Source organism: Trichoderma reesei, assembly GCF_000167675.1.
Source record: "Trichoderma reesei QM6a unplaced genomic scaffold TRIREscaffold_27, whole genome shotgun sequence".
Classification (NCBI taxonomy): Eukaryota; Fungi; Ascomycota; class Sordariomycetes; order Hypocreales; family Hypocreaceae; genus Trichoderma; species Trichoderma reesei.
This window is the reverse complement of record NW_006711174.1, coordinates 207,792-233,850: the sequence shown is the minus strand read 5'-3', so window position 1 is coordinate 233,850 and position 26,059 is coordinate 207,792. Positions and strand designations below refer to the sequence as shown.

Sequence of the window (26,059 nt, the reverse complement as noted above, 5' to 3'; positions counted from 1 at the left end):
CGTCTCCAGATACATAGTACTTTGTAAGGCAGTGGCCATGAGCCCATCCAACGGGCTCAGTCATCTCATATTCCATCACCTTCCCTACCATACGAGTACCGTACCTTATGTAAGCCTCAAAAAAATCGCACAGCAGGTGGCCCGACGAACCAACGCCAGTGGCATCATCACAAGGTGCAATTGAGTCTTTTGCTTCTCCAGCGCTTCCTCATCAGTGGTGTCTAATAATACCGATTTTCCCCCTTGCGGCAATTCGAGCATATGTACTGTATGTACATCTGTGGAACTTGCGTCATTGGCATGGCCACATGAGCACAGAATTGGCCATGTCAGGGGCATCTTCCATCATATCCGCTCATTCTTTTCATTTCAACATGTTCTTCCGTCCTTTCAGCCTGGGGAAATTGGTCAATGTCTCTGTGTCTGTGCACCCAATACAGTGAGTGAGTGATTGACCTAGGATGTTAAAGCAGGTATGTAGAGGAAGAATGTCATTGCCGCATCGCATCGCATGGCATCGGCTTCACCGTCTTGCCTACCTACGGTGAATATTATTATTGCTCATCCTCCTTCGCATTGAGGCCATATTACAGAACAATTGCGAACTTTGCATCACGACAATGACGAACATGGGATTTCCCCTTGCATCCGACAAATTCGAATGGCGAAATTGGCGCATGTAGTGATGACGTACCGTGGCCAGCTTTTGTACGAGTACGTATGATGATGGACAGGGGGGGTTCGACGACTACTCTTCCGAGTCCGACGATCCCCTCACTACGAGTAATACTTGATCGGACTACTATGTAGGTATGTATGTACCTTGCCGGCCGGTCCGTCACGTCTACGATGACAACGTTAATCCTTTCCCGGAAGACACTGACACGAGTCTCTGTTGAGGTATCGAATCGAATTGAAGAAGACTGTCCTGCTGTACACTGTTCTGTTGTACAAGTATATTCGTCTTTTATCCTAGACGTTTCCTGCCTCCATCTTTCCTTTACAACGTTGAGGGGCCTTTTGGGCCACGAAAGCAATATTTATCCTGCCATCTAGCAGATGATAAAAGCAGCTGAGACAAACACAGAAAACAATGCTAGATGATTCCTAATAACACATCCGCCAACGCCCAGATATCAAGTGGTAAAGTGGTTCCAGTCCGCCCGCCCTGATAGCCAACCGGAACACCAGACGGATGGCCTGTCCAACCAAGCATTGGCTGCGACCCGTCCTATATTTGATGATGAATCATGAGAACACAAAAGGACACTAAGGAGCACAAGGGGAAAGAAAGGCAAGAAGGGGATAGCGCCCCTCACGCCCCGATGCTCATCCAGGTGAGCGCCGTACACAACGACCCGATGATGATAATCGTGACGATGCCGGCGCCCGCCTTGTCGCCCGCCGTCACCGGCGTCTCCGGCCGCTGGAAGCTGTTGGGCTTGCTGCCCGCGTTGGGGTTGCCCTTGGACGTGCCGCCCGAGTCGCCCGTGACGGGCACGGCGGCGTCGCCAATGAGCAGCGACGACACGGCGCCCACGACGTTCATCTCCTGGCCCGCGCCGGTCCTACCGTCGTACTTGCCCGTGTTCCACTTGAAGCCGCACTGCCGGCCCAGCGCCCCGCCGGTGCACTGCTTGATGGCCGCCTCGGTCGACGTCTTGAGCACGGGCAGCACCTTGGGCGCCATGAAGGGCGCCAGCTGCGTCATGGTCGAGTACCAGCGGTGGATGTAGCCCTTGAACGACACCATGTCCGTCGTGCAGGTGCCGACGCCCTCGCACGACGGCTCGTACGCGATGCCGTCGGGGAAGAAGGTCTCGAGGCCGTGGTCGACGAGCTTTTCGAGTCGATTCTTCCACGTGTCGCTGCCGGTCTGCTGTACGGTTAGCAATCGATATGCTTGGGGAGGGATGGTGAGTATCAAAGGTGAAACATACGTGGTTGTACATGTAGGCCGCTCCGAGAGTCCACACCGCATTGTTGTACGAAAACTCGGCCTTGTTGATTTGCGTGCAGTTGTTGGACACGTCGGCGCCGTCGTAGATGGCATAGTTGTCCTTGTTGAGGAACCCGACGCTGATCATCCAGTCCCACGTCTTCTCGGCCCAGTCCGAGTACGTCGTGTTGCCGGTGTATCGAGCCAGGCGTGCGCCCAAGTTGAAGAAGCAGCCATTGGCAATGCCTAAGAGGAGAGGTGTTAGCCGCCGTGACCCGATATGCCATACTAGCAGAGTTGACCGTCTCGCGCTTACTGTTCTTGTAGCTGTATCCCGGGTTGGTGGGAGGAATCTGCCAGCGAAGACCGCCGCCGCACGTGTCATCGTGACGCTCGGGGCTGGCCTGCGTGTTGAAGACGCCCTGCGCGAGGGCCAGCCACTGCGGCTTGTCGGCCGGAGGGTCGGGGAACTTCTCCTCGGCGGCCAGCATGGCCGTCATGCCCCAGAAGCCCTGGTCGTCGTTGCCCAGGGACAGCGTCACGTTGGGCGGCTGGAAGTCGTCGTCGGGCCCCGTCTGGAACTGGATGGCCTGCATGGTGAGGTCGTTGTACGTGGTGTCGCCGGTGAGGTACCAGTAGTCGATGAGCGTCCCCCACATTGCGCCGCCCTCCCACCAGTAGTAATCGCCAGCAGGGGGAGGGCCGGGCAGGATGCCGGGCGTCTGGCCAGACTCATTGCCGTGGTAGTACTGGAGCATGTCCCAGGCGACGGTGGCTGCTGTCTTTTTGATGTCGCCTAACAGGAGAAGCAGAGCGAGGTTAGCCATGGCCGTCATCAGCGACGACAACAACAACAGACCGGGGGAAGCTCACTGGTTGATGCGATGGAAAACGGGCTCTGCTGTGCGACGGCGACATCTGCCGCAGCTACAAGGGCAGCCAGGGCGCCCGGCCGAACGAAGGATCTCATGCTGGCGACGCCGAGTCGAGGAGAAGACGAGATGAAGAGAGAGGACAGGATTTCGCGTGCCGTCAAAGCGCCCAACGCAGTGAATAAAGTCCCCACGTGAGCGCGAACTCGGGGCAGGCTCAACGAGTCGACGATAACAATGGGCGATCGTGTGCGATGCGATGCGATGCGACGCGATGCGATATGATGCGATGCGATATGATGCGATTTCGTAAACCGGTGAATAAGCGGTTGCGTCAGATGCCCAACCGGGAAGAGAGAAGGGAACACGATAGCGAGCGAGCGAGGAGGAAGAAGAAGAAGAAGAAGAAGAAGACGAAGAAGCGAGAGTCGATGGAGAGGCGGGAGATGCTCCGCTGCTGCTGCGATGTCGCGACGGCGAGGCGAGTCTTGGTTTCGCGAAGCAGAGGAGAGATGAAAGAATGGATATTGAAAGATGTTTGATAGAGAGAGAGAGAGGTGGTGTGAAAGTGAGAGCGGCAAAACCAGGAAAAGACGGGTAAGGAGAGTTACAGTAGAATCAGTAGTAAGTGGTGGGTAGTAGTAGTAGTAGCGAAAAGAGCGCAGGATACGTCAAGAAACAAGGGGGTCCGCACGTCAGTGCCTGTTGCGTAAGTGACAGTAGGTAGTAGTAGGTAGGTTACTCGTAGGTGTGCGAGTGAGCGAGTGAGTCGATGCAAGGCAGGGCCGGTTTGGTTGGATTTCTGGCTGCTGCTGCTGCTCTGTTACAGGTTTCGTTGGAGGTCTGGGTGAGAATAAACTGGAGCGGTGGCGCAAAAATTGGTGATGGGGCTGGCGCTAGGAAAATCAACCATCAATGGAGACACGGTCGGGGACACGAAGTGACGGTAGATTCTCTTGTTTGAATTTGAAGAAAAGGGCATCTGGCATGTTGCTGCAGGCTCTCCGGCAGTGCGGACGCGCGCAAAAGGGAAACTTTTGAGACTCTGGAGCATGCCAGGCCTCGGGACTTGGGGGGCTTGGAGGGGGTTGGCCGGGTAAATGCGTCGAGAGGAGGAGGCTACCTTACTTGCTGGTATGGTATGCGAGGCCGATGCTTCATGTTGATTGCCTTGCTGGAGGGATGCATTGTTGTTGGCGTCCATCCAGCGGGAGGCTGCGTTCAAGGCCTCGTTTCTACTGCTTCAGTGAGAGCAAGAGTTGGATATATCACTCGTAGGTTCAGATGCAGTTCTGCCTCGTAGATGCCATTAGTAGTACCTTCGATCAACAACACAGACTGACAGCTTACAGATACAGAGATGGTGGTCGGTTCGTCCATCATTCCGGGGTGCATGGATTGGCCGGCCTATTTTTGGATACGGCCGTGGGTGCTCGTAATGCAGCAGAGACAAAAGAGGCGACCTGGGAGTAAGCACGACAGTATAAGGATTTCCATGTCACAATCACAGCATCAGACGCGCCCTTGTGTCAGCAGTACATACCTACCAGTACTTGTCCTGATAAACTTGCATCCCATCATCACATTCAGTGTAGTAATAACTGATGCCATCATCCATCTACCGAACATCGACTAAGGCACACACAAACAACCCCAGCATGATCGCATCTCTTGGCCCGCTGATCCAACCGCTGCCACGCGATCCCGCCAACACGATTCACCCACCTGATTTGCTGCCTCCCGAACTCCCGCCTGCTTGGCGCTTCCAGCCCAGGGCCTTCGACCCGCCCTGCTTCAGGGGTTCCTGCGCCTCTAGCCCGTCGTGACATGGAATTTTCTGGTCTGTGCTCGTCAATCCGGCACACACAATTGTCCAGCCCTGTGGCTTGTTGGAGACGGTTCATGTTGCTGCTGCGAAGCAAGTCGTGAGGCATGGAAGGGCACTGTACAGCTTACTGTTGTACGTAGGTAGTCTACTACCTTGACCCGAGCAGCAAAAAGGACGCATGTCATGTAAGGTACTCGTCTGAACTCACTCCGTAATTAGTACTTCTACTTGTATGAGCAGAGTCAAAGGCAGTACCTCCCTAGAGCATAGAAGGAAGTTAACAGCATAGATATACAATTCAGGTATCAATGCAACGGCATCACGACGCAAATGAATGGCATTCACAACCCAACAGCCAGCTGATGTCTGAAATTGCAGCATTTCTTGCTCTCCTCTCAATCCCCCATGTTTCCCACCTGAAAATCCTCGGCAGGTTTCACATGCCGCTTGGCCGTTCCAGAACCTCCCCGGGCCGCCGATAATCCGGTCGCAGCCCACCAGCGCCAATCACCCGTGGGGCCCTTTGACGGCAGGGGTCTCGAATTGGAGACGTGTCCAGCTGCTGCTTACCTATGAACGACTTGAAGCATCACCGACTGCTCTTCATCAAAAACCGGTGCCTCGCATGTCCTGCTTTGCGCCGCTGCCCGCCACGTCGTCAAAAGGTCTTGGTTGAGGCCGAATCTCGGTTCAGAATCTGCGCGCGTCTGCATTGCATCCGATTGAGCTGCTGTCGGCACGGTGCGCCCGCTCTGGAATGACGATTGCGACTACTGCTGCTAGGTACCTGTAGCATCAAGCTGTAGCTCGGCCAGCTCCCACAATGGACAGCTTCGAGAAGCAGGGGCTGAACGAGGACGACTTTGGCGCAAAGGGCAGCATCGTCAGCGCCTTTGATGCATTCCGTACGAAACGCCCCTCCGAGCTATATACTCTTGCCACCTACCTACCTACCTACCTACTATATACACACATATGCTGTTGTTTTATAAGCATCAAGGAACTGGACCTGTGCTAATGCGTTTCCTGCTCCAGCCAAGGCAAAGCCTCAGTATGTGACAAAGACGGCGGGCGGCGGCAAATGGACCGTCGCCATGCTCCTCGTCTCCAGCATCTTCCTGTGGTCTGAGATTGGCCGCTGGTGGCGCGGCTCCGAGCACCACACGTTTGCCGTCGAAAAGGGCATCGGCCACGACATGCAGATCAACCTCGACATCGTCGTCAAGATGAGCTGCGGCGATCTGCACGTCAACGTGCAGGACGCGTCTGGCGACCGGATCCTCGCCGGCGACAAGCTGACCCGCGACGCCACCAACTGGGAGCAGTGGGTGGACGCAAAGGGCGTGCACCGCCTCGGCAAGAACGAGAACGGCAAGCTGGACACGGGCGCGGGCTGGCACGGCGCGCACGACGAGGGCTTTGGCGAGGAGCACGTCCACGACATTGTGTCCCTCAGTCGCAAGAAGGCCAAGTGGGCCAAGACGCCGAAGCCGAGGGGCAGGACGGACAGCTGCCGCATGTACGGCAGCCTGGACCTGAACAAGGTGCAGGGCGATTTCCACATCACGGCCCGAGGCCACGGCTACAGCGGAATTGGCGGCCATCTGGACCATGACAGTATGTGTAATAGTCGATCCCCAGTAACCTTGAGTGCCATCGCTAATTCGTGTTGTCAGAATTCAACTTTTCTCACATCATCTCGGAACTGTCGTACGGCCCCTTTTACCCGTCGCTGATCAACCCCCTCGACCGCACCGTAAACACGGCCATTGTCCACTTCCACAAGTTTCAGTACTACCTCTCCGTCGTGCCAACCGTCTACATAGCCAGCCACCGCATCGTAAACACCAACCAGTACGCCGTCACAGAGCAGAGCAAGACCATCTCGGACCACCAGGTGCCCGGCATCTTCTTCAAGTATGACATTGAGCCCATCATGCTGAGCGTGGAGGAGACGCGCGACGGCTTCTTTGCCTTTTTGCTCAAGCTCGTCAACGTCTTCAGCGGCGTCATGGTGGCGGGCCACTGGGGGTATACGCTGAGCGACTGGGTGCGCGAGGTCATTGGCAAGAGGCGGCGAAGTAACGGCGGCATTGGCATGCTGGGCAACAAGCACGAGTATGATGATTAGGGGTGCCTAGTAGTTAGCATGTGTGGGGTGGAAGCATGGAGTGTATATGGTTTCAAAGCTCAGCTTGGGTTACGGGCGTAGTTGGTTCATTGGTTCTGTTTACATTTCCCTTTTGGCATTTTTCTTTCCTGAACGACGCACAAAGACGCAGCATGTATACATAGGTATGGAATAGAAATGAGGCTCTATTCGTCTGATACTCCATGTTGAACTCGTTGACTTGCGGCGGCTGGCCCGTCCACCTTGAGAGTGTTCCTGGGGGTCACTTCGGCATATGGAAATCTCCGTTGAGCTGTCATCTGTAAGCTGCAAGGGACAGGCCATGGATTATCTCATGTATGGCACAAGCTCCGGCTTTCCGGAAAGGATGATTGACACGCCGGAGATTGACATGCAAACACGGAGTCTTCGGTAGTCGTGCACATCAAAGCTGTGGCGCGGACAAAGGCCGACTGGCGGGCATATCGGGATCGGCCGAAGGTGGCGCCATCAAACAGATCAGTACCGAGGGAAAATATCTGAGCTCGGCAGTTCCTCGTTCTCTCGGTGAAATTCACTTGTCTGATGGCCCTGGGCATCTGGCCTTTTGGGACATGCAGCTCTTGCGTGCATTGGCATGACATGAATGGAGAGAATCATGGTTCACCGATTTCAGGTCTAGCTTCAAAATTGGTGGTGGGCTGAGTACGGGAGTAGACGGAGCTATGACGACATGTTCCGCTTCGCCTTCCTGGCCCCTCTTCCACCAGTTCTGTTTTTCCCGCCTGATCCCGCCTTGTTTTCTTCTTAGTGTTGTCACTGAGGCTTCAGGCACCGGCTCGTGAGTGGGCGGGCGGTGATTAGTGAGTTATGTAGAACGTGGAAGAAGCGCTGAGATGGGCAATTCTGCTCTGATCTAGTGCGGGAATGGCTTGACCATGGCGACGGGTATTGGGTGGAGGGACAGGTTTGGGCACCTGAGCGCGGGTGGATGCTGTCCAACGCCATGGACTAGTACTGACACTTTGGGTTCTGTTCTGTATGATTAGTGTGTGTGCCTTGATTCGTGATGGTTGGGCGCAGAGAAGCACGGCATGCCAGTGGGACGGAACAGGAGTGGACAAGGCAAAAGCTGAAGACGGTTTGTACAGATGGGTGGATGGATGGAGACGCAGGGCGGGAAGTGCAGTGAGGCTGAGGCAGTGCCACTGCATCCATTCGCATGGCGCTACAGTATGCCAAGGTATGCTGTGTTGAGGGACAAGAGGGACGAGGAGGACCCGGGTGTGCTCGTTCGTCTTTGGTCGCAGCAGCAGAAGCTGCGAGAAAAGAAAGCACTGCAGCCAACCGATTTCACTTCAGCCGTCCATGCTGAGCGAGAGCGCCCAACAAAGCCCAGCCAGGGGACCCCGACCTAACTCTTCCTCGTGAGACGCAAAGAATGCAGCAGAACGAGCGCGAGCCTGCGGGCTTTTGAGGGGGGGTTAGGAAAAGGGCCCCGCGCCATAACGCTGCCGCTTCTGCCTGGTCACAAGGCGGTGCTCGTTTATGATACATGTACTTTGCAGGTTCATGCAGGTGACCAGCCGGTGGATGTGCTGGGCTTGGAGGGTGGGAGGAGGAGGAGTGGTTTAACAGGCGTACCGTGCAGAGGGGCACTGTGGGGAGAGAGAGGAGGATGCCGAGATGCTTGGTGGTTACGGTGATGGTGATCGTTCGATGGTTTTTGGTGGGTGCCTGATGGGGGAAAAGTGAGGCTATCAAGAGATGATGGCCCGACAGACGCGACAGAACAACGGCAACAGCCTCACATCGCAACAATCTTCAAACAGCTCTGCCCATCGACAGAAGCATCAGCACCAGCATCAGCATCTCCCACGAGAGCTGTCCGAGCTGACAAGCGACAGGGAACAACAACGCCGACATGACCCGGGCACAGAGCCGCCCAGGCATCTTCTCGCAGCTTCGTCGCGCCCTTTAGCCCTGCCAGGGCCCTGTCTAGCCTGCCCGTTAGGCTGGCTCACAAGGCCTCTCCCAGTCAGCCGTCCCCCCTCTCTGTCTTGCTTCTGGCCGTTCTCCTCCCCAATGAAACATCGTCATCAGCTGCCCACTTCGCAGAGGCCGGGAGAGACTGGAAGAAGAGGCCCGCTATTGGTACTGTCCTGACGTTATCCTGCATCGATTCCCCCCCCCCCCCCATTCGACTCTCGACACCCAAAGAGAAGCCCTATTACAGGCAGGGGTTCCTCGGCCTTCTGCGACTCTTCTGCGTCATATTCCCTCTTCCTGCCTTTCCCACCACTCGAGATCGCGGCTCGCTGGCTTTTTTACCCCTCCTTGTTTGTGCTTTCTTCAGCCTCCGGAGCATCCTATACTGTATTTACTGTGCCGTGTCTGGCTGCCTGGCTGCCTTTCAGTCAGTCTCCCCATCTCATCGATTTGGTACACACATACGATCCCCATCAGATCTCATCTTGAGTGACGTCTACGGCAGAAGCGGAAAGACTGGACTAGACACTGTGAGAAAGAGAGAGAGAGAGTCGAAGGTGACAGAACGAGATAGCGAGCGAGAGAGAGAGAGAGAGAGAGAGAGAGCTAGAGGACGTCAGGCTGTGTCTTGAGCTCGAGAAATGGCCGACTATAGAACCACCCGGGTCTATCGAGAGCGCCGCGACAGTGAGTCTGACGACGAGCGATTCAAGGCCACCACCGTAACCCGTTACAAAGTCAACCAGCCGCGCGTGGAGCGATACGACCGCACCGAGAAGTTCATCGAGATGGACGACGAGCGACGCTCGCGCTACTCGGGCCCTGCCAACGACTTTGTCGACTATGAGCGCCGGGACCGCGCCTACGTCCCGGACCGGCCTCGCTCGGCCCTCGACGTCGAGGCCGACCGCAGCCGCACCGTCTTTTACGAGCGCGACGTCGAGCGCGACCGCGACTGGGAGCGGCGGCCTCGCCACCACGACGAGGACCTCCGCGTCGAGAAGAGGGTCGAGGAGCGCTTCGACGACGCCCACGGCCACGAGGTCGAGCGCTATCGCAAGGAGACCGAGTACTACCACGAGCCCGAGCGCAGCTCTGCCCCCGTCGTCGTGCGCCAGCGCGCCCCGGACCAGAAGATCATCGTCCAGGAGGCGCCGCCCCAGCAGATTGTCATCCCGCGCCAGGAGCCCAACATCATCGTCCTGAGGGAGCGCGAGGGCGAGCGCGACGTCGCCCGCGTCCCCTACGACGAGGAGTACTACTACCGCCATGAGCGGCGCGAGGTCGGCGCCCACAAGGGCGACCGCCGCATAGGCCGCCGCCGCGACGAGTACCACAGCGACGACGACGACTACTACTACCGTCGCACCGTCCGCCGCGAGCGCAGCCAGAGCTCCGACCACCACAAGCGCCACATCGCCGAGGGCGCCCTTGCCGGCGCCGGCATCACCGCGCTGCTCTCGAGCCGCCCCAACGAGTACGGCGAGATCCCCGAGGGCCGCGGCAAAAAGGTCCTCGCCGGCGCAGCCCTGGGAGCCATCGGCACCGAGGCCATCCGGCGAGCCCACAGCGCCTACGAGGACCGCTACGGCGACGGCGAGGAGTCCCCCGACCGCCACTCTGCCCTGAAGAAGGGCCTGGGGATCGCCGCCGTCGCTCTCGCCGCCGCCGGTGCCGTCAAGTATCACCAGGCCAGCAAGGCCGAGAAGGAGGAGAGGCGTCGTGGCCGGAGCCGCGGCCGAGAGTACTACTCGTCCGATGAAGACTACTCGTCCTCGCGCTCGCGCTCACGCCGACCCAGCCGCAAGCGTAGCCTCTCAACCCTGGCCAAGGCCGCCGTCGGGACGGCCGCGGCTGCCGGCCTCGTCAAGCACTTCCGCGACAAGTCCAAGTCGCGATCCAAGTCGCGGTCACGGCACAGGAGCCGGTCCCGCAGCAAGTCGGTGCTTCGACGCGGCGCCGAGATCGCTGCGGGCGCCGCCGCCGCTGGGATAGCAGGCAAGGTGTGGAAGGACCATCACGACAAGAAGAAGGAGAGAGACGCGTCGACGTCTCGGGGATACAGCGACGATGATCGCGACTATGACCGGCGTAGCTCCGTCAGCAGGAGCAGGAGTAGGAGCAGGTCGAGAGCCCGATCCCTTTATTCCGAGGCCGCGGCTGATCCTGGGCTAGGCTTGATTGAGTACGGGCATGACCCCCTACCACCCGATCCGCGCTCTCCCACCGGCCAAGGCTACGAGTCTGAGGCCGAGGAGAGGCGCCGAAACCGACAGAGAAGACGGAGAGACCCATCATCATCCTCGGAGTCCGACGACGACGACAGGAAGCGGAGCAGGAGCAGGTTGCGCGACTTGGCTGCCGCGGGTGCTGCGGCAGCGGGAATCAAGGAGTACAAGGACCGCAAGGACAGGGAGAGGAGGGAGGAGGAGAGGAGGGAGGAGGAGAGGCGTGAGGAGAGGCGGGAGGAGAGACGAGAAGAACGGAGGGAGGAGAAGAGAGACGAAAGGAGAGAAGAGAAGAGAGACGAGAGAAGGGAGGAGAGAAGAGAGCGACGAGAGGAGGAAAGGCGCTCGAAGGAGCGCGATGAGCAAGGACGACGTGAGCAATCCCCCCAGTCCCAGCCCGAGCCCGAGCCCCAGCCCCAGTCCCCTTCATAGGTGTCAGGCAACTGGCCGCGTCTCCAAACGATGACTTACTCTTGAGCTTTGCTAGCAGGCTATGGCGAGGTTCCGCCCAACGGTGGCTTCTTCGACCAAGGCAGACCGCACTCGCCCCCCACTGCTTCCGGCGGTGCCTACTATCCCCCTTACCCCATGACTCCGGGCTCGACCACGCCCGCAGGCGGACCTCCTCCCGCCGGTGCACCCCCGACCAGCATGCCGCCTCCCGTTGGCGCTCCGCCGCGGGAGCACACCTACACGCCGTATACTGACCCCAGCGTGCCGCCGCCTCGTGAATACCAACCCTACGTACCTCAAGATTATCACGGGTATGTGCCTCCGCCGCCCCCTGCTGGTCCTCCGCCGCCCGTCAACTCCTCGGGAGGGCCGGGCTACGCACCTCCCCCGGCCGGTCCGCCGCCTTCGGGCCTGGTCCCTCCGCCGGGGCCTCCACCCCCTGGGCCAGCGGTGGGCGGCAGCAGCAGCAACCCGCATGATCAAGTGAGTTACCTCTCCAGAAGCGAACGTCTGCCTGATGATGACAATGGCGGGCAACCTGAGGGTGCGTTGGAACTGTCCACTTTCCTCCCTCAGGGGGGAATTTGACCCAAGGGTCATTGGGGGGGGAAGATCATCTCAAGGCTAACATGTAACGTAGAGACCATAAATTCGCCCAAGCAGCTACCGCCGCCGGGCATCGACGATCCGCCCCCCGGGTTTCCCATTCGCACCAGGAGAAAGTCTGTGTCTTTCAGGCCGCTTTCTCCGACGAGCGAGATGACGATGATCCGGCACAAGAAGGAGCACGACGTCAAGCACTCCGAGTCGGAAGCTTCCGGGTCCGAGGATGAGTGGAGCGACAGGTATCGCGACAACCAGTTCAAGCGGTCGAGCGGCCATCGTCGGCAGTCTTCCGACACGACGCATGACCGCTCGCCGAACCGCGATGGGGAGGGCAGGCGGCGCAGGCGCAGGCACTACGATGACTCGGACGATGATGTGGAGGTTTTGCCGGACAGGTTCGACTCGCACGGGCGGCCGTTGGACGGGAGTAGTGGTGGTGGCAGCAGGAGGAGCCGCTTCGTGACGAGGAGCGGGGAGTTTCATCGGCCGGCGCAGCGGCCGGGCGACATGGAGGTGCATGGCGGGTGGCAGCTGGGAGGGACGGACCCGGAGCAGATTGAGAGGCTGGTGAGGACGGTGACGGGGGTGCTGGAGGGGCGGAAGAGCTGGGTGAGTGTCATTGGGGAGGTGCTTGGCGGTGATGTGCTGCCGCAGCTGGCTGGGCCGTTGGCTGGGCCTCTGGCGGGGGTGATGCAGGCTGTGGAAGGGAGGAGGAGGGACGATGATGTTGATGATGATGATGGGTTGAGGAGGAGGAGGAGGATCAGGAGGTGAGGGATGACGAGGATGATGATGGGAAGAAGAGATGGTTTTATGATGATGACGACATGTTTCTTTTGTAATGTGTTTGACGACTCTTTTGTTGCTTTTTTTTTTTTTTTTTTTTTTTTTTTTCTGATTTTTCATGTTCTCGTTATGACTTACGATTTGCTTTGCTTGTTAGTTGATATACGCGGACGAGAGATGATGGGACGGATAGGTATGAGATGCTGTGTTTATCTGTCTGTTTGTTCTTGACGCTTTCTAATATAGAAAAGGAGCGAGTGCTTGCTTAATGCTGAATGATTGACGTTTTATGAAGATGTGGGAATCTCATTGCTGGTGGGATGAGTAAATGAGAGAGGATAAGATGTGGCTTGAGAGTGTGAAGTGTGTGTGTCATGATGAGATAATGAGACGACTTTCCGCTAGGTGCTTTTGACAATGGTTAACTCTTACTTTGTGCCCTTTTTTCAATCCCTTTTCGATTCTTTTGATATGTACTCTGTAGATCGAGGTTCTTTCTTTTCATGTTTTCTTCAAGACTGGGGAGGGGGTTATATTCTATTTCGTTAGTCCAATGAAGTGCGAATCCAATTGATGCTTCCGTTGAAGCTTCTATCCGTACTACATACTATCACCATATACCTAGTTGAGCTAACCTACAACATGGCCGACAAATGCGTCTGCAACATTACAACGGGGAAACGCTAGAACGTAAGATTCCAAAGGGTAAAATAAATTGACATAGCGTAAAATTCAATCTAATCTCTCTTTAATAATATATATTGCTTGTATAATGAATAGTATGTTGTATTTGTTCATAATGGTAGAATGCAATCACTCTGTTCCCCCGCACCGCCTCTTTACATGCCCTATCCCCCCTGCCATACTACTTACTCATCATAACACAAACAATAGACAGCCTACCTATCAACCAGACACACTACCAGTTCAACAACGATGCACAATCACCATCAAATACGTCCCTCTTCTCCTAAAGATGCCACCAAACAAACAAACAGACAGACAGACAAGAGACAAACCAACCAGCTGGCTGGCTCAGCCTCACAAGCCCCCTAGGCATCATTCCACATACAGGGTAACGCAAAGTGGACAAAGCTTAAGCGCCTATATGCTCTCCGATTCGGTCAAGGTTAAGCTCGCCAAGGCAGCAGGATCACTGCACTGCCTCTTTTGCAAAAAAAGACAGAACCATCATTCCAGTCATTGTTCACGAACAATGTATCGTTGTTCTTCCATTAGATACCTAGTAGTATTCAGATCGTCCATCGAATTGCCACATGTCCATTATGCACAACTCGTCTCGTCTGTCTCATCTCATCTTCTTGTCTTGTCTTGTCTGTATGAGTGACGTGTAAGTCGTGCCACCAAGGAGCAAAAGGAATACAGCTGCCTAGCAGGCAAACAGCAGTCAGATATACGGTGAAGCCCAGCCCTCAAGTCATCGGTCCATTCATCCACTACACGATATAAATATATATATATATAAAGCACGCTGAGCAGACAATCTCTAGACAAGCGTCAACATGCTCTCCAAACTTCTCAACTCCATCTCACCAACGCCCAAAACGCCCAAACCATCTGCCACAATGTCCGGCTTCGTCAGCGCAGACTACTCCTCCAACCCCGTCGACATCCCTGACACGTTCCTCACCACTCCGCCCTCCCAGCCCGTCACCTCTACGCCCGTCCCCTGGAAGGACTCCCCCGTGCCCGAGTACGCCAAGTGCAAGGCCTGGATCCTCGACAACGTCCTTTCCCTCGAAGAGTGCAGCCAGCTGATTGCCTATGCCGAGGCTTCGGCGCGAGTCGAGAAGCCCGACGATTCGCCATGGAGACCGGCCCTCATCAGCGTTGCTCCCGGGCTGGAGACTCGGGCCCCAGGCTACCGCAACAGCGACCGCATCATCTGGGATAACCAGCTTCTCGTGGACCGCCTGTGGGATCGCTGTGCTCAGGTGGAAGGGTTGCAGGAGCTCGTCGCCACAGCTCCGTGCACCAGGCCCGACTACAGACGCGACCGCAAGGGAACGTGGAAGTTTGAGCGCCTGAACGAGCGCATGCGCTTCCTCAAGTATACCCCCGGCATGTTCTTCAGGGGTGAGTGAACATCAATCGAGCGAGCCCCTTGTTTGCGCGCGCGAAACTGACTGCTTAGCACACTGCGATGCCTCATATCGACCTGACAACACCGATGGACCAATCCTGGAGACGTATTATACCGTGCATCTCTACCTCAACGACGAAGGCTTGGTCGGTGGCGCTACATCCTTTCTCTCGCGTGACAAGTCGAGGCGCGTGGATGTCAATCCCAAGGCGGGCAGCGTCCTCATCTTCCAACATCCCTCGCTGTTGCATGAGGGAGCGGAAGTGCTTGAAGGGGTCAAGTATACCATGAGGACGGAAATCATGTACCGCTGGGAGGACGAGGCCTAAAGCTGAGACTCGAGTGAATGCGCCTTTGCCCGGTCATCGTGGATCACATGTATGTAAGGTAGTAGCGTAACCAACGCAATACGGACAACGATGACTCATGTTCATCGCCCCTTCTTCGGCATCTTGCGGTCCTCCAACGCTTCGATATCCTTCTTCTTGTGAAAGTGAGGCGCCAGCTCTGCCAGCCATGCGGCCTCGATGGGCATCACGCTGCGCATGTACTCCTTGGTCGTCTGCACCAGCTCGTAGTAAATCACCGTCTTCTCGGGCGGGTCGACCGACATCAGCACGCTGCTCGGATGGATCCACACCGTCGTGTTGTTCTTAAAGGTGCGGTAGCTGTCGCCGCTCTTCTGCAGCCGGGCGGCGTTGGGAAAGAATCCGGCCGTGATGGCGCGCTTGATGGGCCGCAGGTTGTTGGCGCCGCACGTCGAGGGGGCGACCTCGACGCGCTCGCACAGCTTGGCCAGCTGGTCCCGCACGTCTCGGGCGCGGGTCAGGGACCGCTGCTGCAAGAAGTTCTCCTTGGCCCAGATGGGCGAGAAGCCGCTGTCGACCCACTGGTTCCAGATGTTGAGCAGCGTGATGTGGTCGCCGCCCTCCTTGACGGTGAAGCGGTTGCGGGCGCTGTCGGCGTGGATCTTCTTGTCCTTGGGCCGGAAGAAGAGCGCGGACGCTTCGCCCAGCATGGAGACGATGGACAGGACCTCCTCGACGCAGCCCTCCTTGTCGGCTGCCAGCACGGCCTTTGCCAGCATGGGGTCGGTGGGGAATTCGGCCATCTGGCGGCCAATCTTGGTCAGCTCACCCTTGTGGTTGAGAGCCTGGAGGGCAAAGAGCTGGTTCAGGGCGCCGATGAGCGTCTCCGTCGGGGGCGGATCCATGAATTCAAAGTCCAACAGCTCGTTGATGCCCAGCGACTTGAGCTGCAGCACCACGCCGTTGAGGTTCGTCCGCTGGATTTCGGGCAGCGGAGACTCCTCCATCTCGTTCATGTAGGCAAACTTGGTGTAGAGCCGGAAGCATTTGCCCGGCCCGACACGTCCGGCACGACCGCTGCGCTGGTTGGCGGATGCTCGAGAGCAGGGGACGACGACCAGGTTCGACATGCCAGTCGCCGGGTTGTAGACGTTCTCCTTGACGTAGCCGGGGTCGATGACATAGACAATGCCGTCAATCGTCAGACTTGTCTCGGCAATGTTGGTCGCCAGCACGACTTTGCGGGCGCCCTCTGGGGTGGGCTCAAAAATCTTGGCCTGGAGTTCTGACGGCAGGTTGGCGTAGATGGGGCAGATGACCAATTCCTTGATTCGATTCCCAAGCTTCTTCGCAGTCTCTGCAATCTCCATTTCGGCGGCTTCGATCTCGTCCTGTCCTGTCAAGAATATAAGAATGTCGCCCTTGCCCTGCGTGGTGTGAATCTGGAACACGGTTGTGATGGCGGCAGCCAGGTAGTTGGCCTCTGGCGCGGGCGTGTAGTAAATGTCCACGGGGTACCGTCGACCAGGGATGTTGAAGATGGGAGCGTCGTCGAAGTACTGCGCGAACTTTTCGGCGTTCATGGTGGCAGAGGATATGAGCAGCTTCAGATCTTTCCGTTCTCGTGCCAGATCCTTGACCAGGGCCAACAGAATGTCCGTATGCACCGTCCGCTCGTGGGCCTCGTCAATCATGATGGCTGAGTACCCCGCCAGATCAGGCTCCGTCATGAACTCTCGGAGCAACATGCCGTCCGTCATGTACTTGAGTATCGTCTTCTCGCTCGAGCAGTCTTCAAATCGGATCGAGTAGCCGACCTCGTGGCCGAGCTTGACGCCAACTTCGTCGGCAACACGCGCCGCCACACTCATTGCCGCTACCCTTCGTGGCTGCGTGCATCCGACCTTCATGCCGTTCTTGGTGTATCCGGCCTCGTGGAGATACTGGGGCAGCTGGGTCGTCTTGCCACTGCCCGTCTCACCCACGATGACGAGGATCTGATACTGCTCCAGAGCCTGCAGGAACTGCTCCCGGTACTGGTAGATGGGCAGGCTCTTCCTCGTCTCCTGGATAGACAGGGCCTTCTTCTCCGCCGCCTCGATCTGAGCCTCCAGAAACTGCTGCTCCTTGGTCAGCGTCTTGCGCTCGCCCGGCATTCGCGAGTCCAGGCTCCACTGGATGTACTGAGCGTCGTCCAGCACGTAGTCGTAGTTGTCGTTTTCTCGTTCCCGGCCCTGGATCTGCGCCTTGGCCTTGGTGGTCTGCTCCCGCTCCCACTCGTCGTGCTCGGTGACAAACTTCTCCTGGCCGTACTCGTCCCGCTCGACGTGGCGCTTGTACAGCGCCTCCTCCTTCTTCTTCTGGTCCAGCTTGCCCTTTTCGGTGATGTAGTCCTCGGGCATCACGTAGCCATCCTGGTGGTCGTCGATCCTCAGCCGCTCCTCGGCCAGGCGCAGCAGCTCTCTGTTCTTAGCAAACTCTGCCTTTTCGCGCTCCGACAGCCGCACGCCGCTCCTGAGCTCCTCCGTCTCCTCGGCGACCTGCCGCCTCAGCAGGGCCAGCCGCTCAGCCTCGCGCTTCTTGAGATACTCCTGGCGCGACCTCATGCGGCTCTCCTTGTGGCGATCCGACGAGTCGCCGTCGTCCATCGGGACAAAGGCGTACTTTTTGGAGCTCATCTTGCCGACGGTGGTGAGAAGCAGTCGCTGAGATGCAACGAGGCCAGAGAGAGCCTTTTGTCTCTGCTTCTGCGTCTGCTTCTGTGCTCCGCGATTCCAGGCACCTGCTGGAGCTGGATTGATGGAAGGATGAGGCGCGATTGCTTGCCTAAGCCAAACCAAATTGCTACTAGAAGCATCGACAAGTACCTCTATGGAAGGTAAAGAGACAGCTGCCGATTTTTAGTGGAGCTCCGGGATTCTGGGGCACGCTGTTAGTCCGCGGTTAATCCGCCAGCCAATCGGCAGCCTGCGATAGCGCCGAGCCGGGCGTTATCAGCGATGATGCAGCCGCTAATCCGCTAATTCGGGTCCCTTGAGTGACGCTGGAAATCCAATGTTAACACGCTGTAAACTAAGGTATCGAGTGACAAGTGAAGAAGAGCTGCGAACCTGCAGCATCTCCCGTCTTTCTTTGCACCACCTACTCGAGATCTGCCACCGAAGCAGATCAGGGGCAGTTGATCTTATGAATGGTTTCCCTGTGATTCTCATTCTTTCCTTTCATTCTATAGGAGCTGTACCTCGACTATTTAGTTCTGCGGCATCACCAGCATCATGATACTGCGCGCGGCAATCTTCGTCTTGCTGGCGCTGGTATCGCTGGCGGTTTGCGCCGAGGACTTTTACAAGGTATGCCGGGACGCAATGCCTCGAATCAAGCACGGAGCGTGCTGACGGACACATGACAGGTTCTAGGAGTCGACAAGTCTGCGTCAGACAAGCAGCTCAAGCAGGCCTATCGCCAGCTCTCCAAGAAGTTCCACCCAGACAAGAACCCGTACGCCCTCCTACAGCTACACGCAGTCTCGCCAACCTTCTCCAATGTGCTAATCACTCTACTGCTTCTAGAGGCGATGAAACGGCGCACGAGAAATTCGTGCTGGTGTCCGAGGCCTACGAAGTTCTGAGCGATTCCGAGCTTCGCAAAGTCTACGACCGCTACGGCCACGAGGGCGTCAAGTCCCACCGTCAAGGCGGCGGCGGAGGAGGAGGAGGCGACCCCTTCGACCTCTTCAGCAGGTTCTTTGGCGGCCATGGCCACTTTGGGAGAAACAGCCGCGAGCCCCGGGGCAGCAACATTGAGGTCCGCATCGAGATTTCCCTCCGCGACTTTTACAACGGCGCCACGACCGAGTTCCAGTGGGAGAAGCAGCACATATGCGAAAAGTGCGAGGGCACGGGCAGCGCGGACGGAAAGGTCGAGACGTGCAGCGTCTGCGGCGGACACGGGGTTCGGATTGTCAAGCAGCAGCTCGTTCCCGGCATGTTCCAGCAGATGCAGATGCGCTGCGACCACTGTGGCGGCTCGGGCAAGACCATCAAGAACAAGTGTTCCGTCTGCCACGGCAGCCGAGTCGAGCGCAAGCCGACGACTGTCAGCCTGACTGTCGAGAGGGGCATTGCTCGAGATGCCAAGGTGGTGTTTGAGAACGAAGCCGACCAGAGCCCCGACTGGGTTCCTGGTGATCTCATTGTCAACCTGGGCGAGAAGGCCCCGTCATACGAAGACAACCCCGATCGCGTCGACGGCACCTTCTTCCGGCGCAAGGGCCATGACCTGTACTGGACCGAGGTTCTGTCGCTGCGTGAGGCCTGGATGGGTGGCTGGACGCGTAACCTCACGCACCTCGACAAGCACGTTGTGCGTCTTGGACGGGAGCGAGGCCAGGTTGTTCAGAGTGGGTTGGTGGAAACCATTCCCGGCGAAGGCATGCCCATATGGCACGAAGAGGGAGAGAGCGTCTATCACACACACGAGTTTGGAAATCTCTACGTCACATACGAAGTCATTTTGCCGGACCAGATGGACAAGAAGATGGAGAGCGAGTTCTGGGACCTGTGGGAGAAGTGGCGGTCCAAGAATGGTGTGGACCTGCAAAAGGATCTCGGGCGGCCTGAGCCAGGGCATGACCATGATGAGTTATGAAGAGATGAAGTGCGATGAGTGGGGATCAATAGAGTAAAAAGGGGAGCAAGAGGAGTTCTGTAGGGTATCACGGTGTGAATTTTCTCCTGTTCTGGTAGACTTGTGGATGTAGGTATATATATATGGCACTTATAAGACTGGACATGAGGTCTGGGCTACGACAAGACGCAATCATCGTCATCTACCTTTCACAACTACAGGGCATACATAGATGCACTTCACTATGGCAAGGCACCATTGTATTCAAAGACTGCCATTAAGACAAGGTTGTATTCATAACCAAACTGTATTCAGGTGAAGCACTGCAAGATTGTATTTGATGTCCAATCTGAGTAGCTTCTATATCCTCCCCCCTTTCGTCCCCTGGGCTTTTCACAGCTTCAAGCCCGCCAGTCGACGACCAATCTCGGCCGTGGTCTTGTCCTTCCACACATTCGCCTCCCGCAGCTCCGCCTGCCGGGCCTCCTGCAGGAACTGCGCCAGCAGCTCCATCTCCGGGAAGAGAGGCTGCGTCTCCATCGCCAAGGCATCCTCGTGGGAGAATACCATGGACCAGCCTTGAGGAAGGTCCTCGGCGGGCTGGTTTGACATTGTTTTTTTTTTTTAAAAAAAAAATTCCTTGTAAAGAGAAGGAAAAAAAAGAGGGAGGGTCTGTTTTGAGAATGTTTGTTAGTTGACTTGTTCTTGTTGGGAGGGACTGAGTAGAGTGATGAGGTGAAGGGAGCTTACCGAAGAGTTGTTTTCTTCGAGGGCGAAGAAAAGAGGGCGCGGAGGCGAGAGTGGTTTGTTGTTTCTTTTTATTTAAAAAAGAAGAAAAAGGCGCAGAGACGAAGCGAGAGCCAGAGAAGTTGGTAGATTGGTGAGATTATGAGAAAGGAGAAAGGGAGAACGGGGGAAAAGGACCCCTTTATATAGGCGCGGGCCGGGGAGGCTCAGGGACATCTGGATCTTAAGGGGAAATGGAGGCGGGCATCTTGAGTTTGAAGGCTGAGAGTAGGTTTGTTGGGAGATTGGGTTTTGGGCTGTGTTTTCGGAGAGATTGGTGATGAGTCGGTTGAGCCTCGTGGAAGCTTGTTTACTTGGGAATGAGGTTGGCCTTGGCTGGATGAGGTATGTTTCTGGTAGAGTTTAGCTTCCATTGCTTTGGAGTAACAATACATGACTTGTCTGAAATAGACAAGACCTGAAAGCTGTGTTGAGAGAATTCCTGCCTTGACCGAGTAAAGTCCATGAAGATTTCTCTGTTTAGACGCGAACTGACACAGACTTGTCGTTCAGGGGATCTTCAGCTTTTCTCTCAGCACATAGCCGTACAGCAGATACCAAGAGCTTCGTGGCAACATGGTTGATTATGCTGCCTCTACTGAATGAAGCACATGAGTTCCTGAAACGGAGATTGTTGTTCAGTGGCTTATACTGAGAACCTGGTGATCTAGTGGTGAAGCCCAGAAGCTTATTCATGAGGCAAAGGAAGTAAACAAACTTTTGTTGCTACGGCCAACGCCACCGGAGACATGTTGACTTTTCTTCGTTCAGGAGGCTGAGGCAATCCAATGACATGTTCCAAATAGGGGAGCCACATCCTGTAGAGTTCAACGTAAGCTATTCCTAGCTGAGGATTTCGGAGAGTTCATCGTGAATCAAGGACCGTCATTACTAAGGCTGAGCGTCCGCAATCTGAAGCCACAGCCTATATCCGGCCGCCTCATTGATTGGCTTTGTCCATACGATGCTGCCCAGCTCTGCTTGGAGCAACTCCCAGCCGCCTTCGCGTTCCACTTCGTTCTCCGTCAAGGTCTCAGCCAATCGTTGGACAAACCATTGCTTTTCGCACGTCCCATCCGTAGCAGCCATGCCGCCGACGAAGAGCTTCCACTTGGTCAGTGACGTTGAAGGATGGGCAGCCAGACAGTCTTGGAGGGAAGCCTGAAGCTTCTTGACCAAGTGCATCGATGTCGGGTTCGGACAGTCGTGGGAGACGATGGACTTGATGTATAGAATGAGACAGATGCGGAAGCTGTTGTCGCAGCCGCTCATGCTGTCGGATTGGCAGCTCAGGAGACGATTGTACAGCCCAAAGACGAGCTCGTAGAGGGGATTCGTATCCAGCTTGATGTTGCGAGTCATGGCTTCGTCAACAGTTGCACTGAACTGTACCACATCGTCAAAAATGCTGGATAGATGTGACGAGATGCGACATTCAGAAGTGTCTAGGCCAGACTCTTCCCGTTCTGAGCCATCATCTTCGGAGACTATTACTTCGTTTTCCGGAAAGCCTCGGAGGCCGTCTTCCAGGAGAGGAGGTCGATCACTGTTGACCGCAATGTCAAAGACGCCCCTGATGATGATTGTAAGCAAGTAGGTAGCTCAACATGTGTAAGTGTTGTGAAGGTTGTTTACCGGTATACTTTGGATCTCATGCCATCGCTGATTTTGGAGAAGCCGCCTCGTAGCTTGACGAGCTCAGCGAGGCCTTTGGCGTGCACCCATGCTTTTTCTAGATTCCCCTGTTCGTTCTAAAACTTGTCAGCAGATGGTAGTTCAATGAGGAATGTATGAATCAGGACTGAACAGCTTACACTCCACATGGACAGACAGGAGATGGCCCCCAGAGTCTGGTCGGACGGAAGAGCACCGGATGCGACCCGGCTCTTGAGCTGTCGTAGCGCTTCATCGAGGAGAGCGTGCGAGTCGACATAGTTGGAGGGAGACCCCGTCAAGGAGGCGAGTGTGCTGGCGGAGAGAGACAAGATGATGCATCGCCAGGCCTCATCCTGCATCATCCTGGGGAACCAGTCTCTCTTGGCAGGGTTGAAGAGCAGGCACGGGAGCGTGTATGCGCCTGTGGCTATTGAGTGGAAGTCTGTATACAGTCAGTTGGATGGATATCAATCAGAAAAGAGGGGGGCAATTAGAGGGGAATGAGCATACAAAAGTTGATATAGAGAAGCGCGTGTCCGACGATAGCGACGGGGAGATCTGGAGGTAAAAGGTTGGGGTTGCGAAGCAGTGTTGGATTCTGCTTGATTGATACAATGGAAGTGCTCTTGTTTTTTTGAGCATCATTGTTGGTTTGAGTGCGTCTCTTTCGCTTGGGCTCCCCTTTCTTGGGCCTCTTCTGGAGTTGCTGGTCTTTGCGAGGCGTGTAGGAGACAAACTGCCACGAACCTCCTTCGGCAGCGTCGCTTTTGGTTTTGACGGCATCATTCGTATTGTTGCTTCTTATAGATAAGGCTTTATGAGGGTCTGGAGCGGCGCGCATGGCTTTTGCGCGAGTTTCCCATTGCGTCTCGTGGCCGGCTTTGGAGGTGCCGACCTTGTGGACGAGGAAGACGGCGTTGCTGGGGAGGATGACGCTTTCGCCTGCTTTTGACATGCTTGTCTAGGTGTACTTCATCAGCAGGTAAGGAGTGTGTAGTTATGAGGTTTTTGCGATCGGAGCAATGGAGATGAGTGCTATGAGGCGTGAGGCGAATGGCGATAGTTGAAGAATTGTGGTGAGTGTGTTTTCAAGAGACGTTGAAGTGCTCTAGAGGGTTAGATGACAAATGAAGCACCTGATAATTGAGCCTATTCCCTTCGGATAGCGGTCGGCTTCAGCAATTAGTGCTGAGATTATGACAACTAATACCGCCACAACTGCTTGAGCGACGTGCAATTGATTGAGCGAAACAAATGAGCGTATAAAAGTTTTATCTATACAGAGTCAAGCGAGATGTAGACGCTGTCTCGGCAGAGATGGGGCCATGTTTAGAGGCGGCGTAACGCAAGAAGTCATGTTGCAGCTTCATTGCGAGAGATGCTTACATGTAGTTGCTGCGAGCCTCAACTAATCCTAAGTATTGAGACAATGAATGTCGGCCTGAATCCAAGACGGCAGTTTTACGTATATATATATATACAGTGCATGGAGCTATGTACAACTATATACGGATCAGTGTCATATAAAATTGACAACCTCTGAGGCAAACAACATCATCATCAAGCGATGACTATCCGTCCGGAGCACCACTGTCCGACGCCTTGCTGCTTCCCTTCGACAATGCAATCTGCTGAGCTTCCAGCGATTGACGGAAAACCCCTAACAGACACACGGATTGTTAGTCTCTGCATCATCTCTCCCTGGACCAAGTAAGTAATAAAAGCATACCTGCGAGCTGCCACCTCTTATCCAGCCACTGCAGCGCACTCATGAGCTTCTCTACCCGCGTATCGCTCCAGTCGCCATTCGCGGGCTTTTCCGTCTTCAACAGCAGTACAGAAGTCTGGTATAGAAGCTGCACCAAAAAGGGCGTGATCTCATCTCTTCCGCGGCGCGCTGCCGTTACGAGATGCTCGTAGTTGGAGCTGCTCAGCAAGTCGGCGAGAGACTCGATGAATCTCATTGGCATATCAATGGGGAGCTTGGTAGACGTGTACAAGGTGATTAAAGATCTTGATGAATATAAACAGTTAGTTTCTGTTGAATGTCACCTTCATGAACTCTCTCTCTGAAAAGAAGACTGACTCACAGAGTACAGACCGAGTGAAGCTCAAAGCTCGGCATTCCGTTTCGCGACTTGACCTCCATCTGGCCAAAGTAGAGCAATGCCTTGATCGTGCGTTCCAGCTTCTGCGCCTCATCTTTCAAGGCCTTTGTAGAAGTCTCCTGTGAAGTAGACCCGAGCTTGAGCACCTTGGATAACAGGACAAAGGCTTGTGTCAGCAATGCAAACCTCCCGAATTCCATGCTGACGGGACTGTTGAGCACTGGAGATGAGGGCACTTCTTCAGCCTGAAGACCAACGTTAGCAACGTCCACGGTCATCGGCTGCGAGGTACTCACGCCCTCATCCCACAGCGCATCGTCTGCCGGAAGGACTTCCTGTGGACCGGGCTCGTCAATGGCCGCCGGGCAGCCTGGACAGTTTAGGCTGACGAATCTGTCGAGGAGAAAGGCTGACCACCAGATCCTCCTGCGTTCCTCATCCTCCACCCACGTCAACGGCAGCTTCAGCCTCTGCATCCCTCCCGGCTGTATCCCCAAGGCATGTGCATATCGTACACACGCTGCCACGGACATGAATGCTGCGGGATAGATTGCATGACCGACTTCGTACAGCGCGACGAGGAGCATCCCCTGAAGGACCCGGAGAGAGACCGTCCCGGCTGCCTCGAGCTCGAAGCAAAACTGTTTTGCCGCGCGGTAGGTTGCCGTGCGAGCATATGGTCCTTCGGCGGGAGCATCTCCTTCCAATGAGGGCGGGCGCCATGTCATCAGCTTCATGGCCAGGAGTAGGTAGCCAAAGTCGGCAGCAACACCGGGACCGTCAGAAGCCTCGTGCAGGTCGTCATAGAAGCGCTTCCTTGAGATGATGGGGAACCACGTGTGGATGGTGTGAAAGAATAGGCGGCCGATAAACTCATGCTGGAGTGAGCTGCCTAGCTCTCCGACGACGTAGCTCGGCAGCCGATCCGATGGCCTGGGAATCTCGATGTGATGGTTGTGAAAGACGGGCGGATCGACAAAGTAAAGGGCTGGAAAGTTGGAAATCGGGAGGGTGTACGGATTTGGTGTTGAGGGTATTGCGTGGACTGCGAGATAGTCCTCCTGAAAGGAGTCTGATGACGGTTCAGAGATATGGGGCGGGATTCTCCTGACGCTGTAGTCACAGTGCCTCTTTTTTCTGCATCTGTGTATCAGTCTCTGCTATTATCTGAAATCTCTACAGATGCTCATGGAAGATTGCAATGGTCCTGACCTTGCACATTCAAGACATTGCGGGAGCTTCCTGTCGCACCGCCGATTCTTCAACCTGCACAACGAGCAGGGATTCGGGGCAACATCAGGCTTCTTCTTCTTCTCCCCCCCAGCAAGCGTCAGCAGCCGCAGCGTGCGTGCCACCAAGACCCTCGCAAACTGCACGGAGAGGTATATGATGTAGACAAACGGATAGAAGATGTTGAACGCCATGCCGGCCAGCGAGCTGTTTGTCACGAGCGCGGCGTTGAAGGAGTCGGGGTTGTTATCGTAGTAGAGGGCATCACGTAAGCACCAGACGAAGGCCTTTGTCCATGGCCATCCTTGGAGCATGATTACTTGGTTTACTTGGTTGTGACAAGAGCGTGTACTCCATATTGTTAGATGAACCTTGCTGACGCAGGTAGATCTGGGGTATCCAGGCTATATATAGGTATATAGGACCTACA

The 26,059-nt window shown here is 55.8% G+C and overlaps 9 protein-coding genes across 9 annotated transcripts; 4 read left to right on the top strand and 5 right to left on the bottom strand.

The window, feature by feature from the left end:
• Window positions 1-1,315: 1,315 nt before the first annotated feature.
• Window positions 1,316-2,909, bottom strand: TRIREDRAFT_69123 (glycoside hydrolase family 76; the record flags this gene model as incomplete). The annotated part of the gene is made up of 4 exons (XM_006968904.1): window positions 1,316-1,879; window positions 1,941-2,185; window positions 2,256-2,735; window positions 2,813-2,909. 4 exons carry the CDS (start codon window positions 2,907-2,909, stop codon window positions 1,316-1,318), a joined length of 1,386 nt encoding a protein of 461 aa, XP_006968966.1.
• Window positions 2,910-5,253: 2,344 nt separating this feature from the next.
• TRIREDRAFT_23271 (uncharacterized protein) lies at window positions 5,254-6,872 on the top strand. Its single transcript, XM_006968861.1, has 3 exons — window positions 5,254-5,544; window positions 5,675-6,256; window positions 6,316-6,872. Exons 1-3 carry the CDS (start codon window positions 5,463-5,465, stop codon window positions 6,768-6,770), a joined length of 1,119 nt encoding a protein of 372 aa, XP_006968923.1. The 5' UTR covers window positions 5,254-5,462; the 3' UTR covers window positions 6,771-6,872.
• A 2,507-nt stretch (window positions 6,873-9,379) lies between these two features.
• Window positions 9,380-12,799, top strand: TRIREDRAFT_111523 (uncharacterized protein; the record flags this gene model as incomplete). The annotated part of the gene is made up of 3 exons (XM_006968967.2): window positions 9,380-11,339; window positions 11,454-11,902; window positions 12,083-12,799. 3 exons carry the CDS (start codon window positions 9,380-9,382, stop codon window positions 12,797-12,799), a joined length of 3,126 nt encoding a protein of 1,041 aa, XP_006969029.1.
• Window positions 12,800-14,376: 1,577 nt separating this feature from the next.
• On the top strand, window positions 14,377-15,280 carry TRIREDRAFT_52012 (uncharacterized protein). The gene is made up of 2 exons (XM_006968966.1): window positions 14,377-14,908; window positions 14,967-15,280. The coding sequence occupies exons 1-2, from the start codon at window positions 14,398-14,400 to the stop codon at window positions 15,242-15,244; spliced, it is 789 nt and encodes a 262-aa protein (XP_006969028.1). The 5' UTR covers window positions 14,377-14,397; the 3' UTR covers window positions 15,245-15,280.
• A 65-nt stretch (window positions 15,281-15,345) lies between these two features.
• On the bottom strand, window positions 15,346-17,829 carry TRIREDRAFT_5659 (uncharacterized protein; the record flags this gene model as incomplete). The annotated part of the gene is made up of 1 exon (XM_006968856.1): window positions 15,346-17,829. The coding sequence occupies one exon, from the start codon at window positions 17,827-17,829 to the stop codon at window positions 15,346-15,348; it is 2,484 nt and encodes an 827-aa protein (XP_006968918.1).
• A 493-nt stretch (window positions 17,830-18,322) lies between these two features.
• Window positions 18,323-19,951, top strand: TRIREDRAFT_123832 (uncharacterized protein). Its single transcript, XM_006968965.1, has 3 exons — window positions 18,323-18,573; window positions 18,633-18,721; window positions 18,793-19,951. The coding sequence occupies exons 1-3, from the start codon at window positions 18,499-18,501 to the stop codon at window positions 19,868-19,870; spliced, it is 1,242 nt and encodes a 413-aa protein (XP_006969027.1). The 5' UTR covers window positions 18,323-18,498; the 3' UTR covers window positions 19,871-19,951.
• Window positions 19,952-20,242: 291 nt separating this feature from the next.
• On the bottom strand, window positions 20,243-20,461 carry TRIREDRAFT_111517 (uncharacterized protein; the record flags this gene model as incomplete). Its single annotated transcript, XM_006968903.1, has 1 exon — window positions 20,243-20,461. The coding sequence occupies one exon, from the start codon at window positions 20,459-20,461 to the stop codon at window positions 20,243-20,245; it is 219 nt and encodes a 72-aa protein (XP_006968965.1).
• Window positions 20,462-21,526: 1,065 nt separating this feature from the next.
• On the bottom strand, window positions 21,527-23,246 carry TRIREDRAFT_111516 (uncharacterized protein; the record flags this gene model as incomplete). Its single annotated transcript, XM_006968902.1, has 4 exons — window positions 21,527-22,208; window positions 22,271-22,386; window positions 22,450-22,733; window positions 22,802-23,246. 4 exons carry the CDS (start codon window positions 23,244-23,246, stop codon window positions 21,527-21,529), a joined length of 1,527 nt encoding a protein of 508 aa, XP_006968964.1.
• A 705-nt stretch (window positions 23,247-23,951) lies between these two features.
• Window positions 23,952-25,943, bottom strand: TRIREDRAFT_111515 (fungal specific transcription factor domain-containing protein; the record flags this gene model as incomplete). The annotated part of the gene is made up of 4 exons (XM_006968901.1): window positions 23,952-23,992; window positions 24,060-24,304; window positions 24,382-25,536; window positions 25,651-25,943. The coding sequence occupies 4 exons, from the start codon at window positions 25,941-25,943 to the stop codon at window positions 23,952-23,954; spliced, it is 1,734 nt and encodes a 577-aa protein (XP_006968963.1).
• Between the last annotated feature and the right edge of the window lie 116 nt (window positions 25,944-26,059).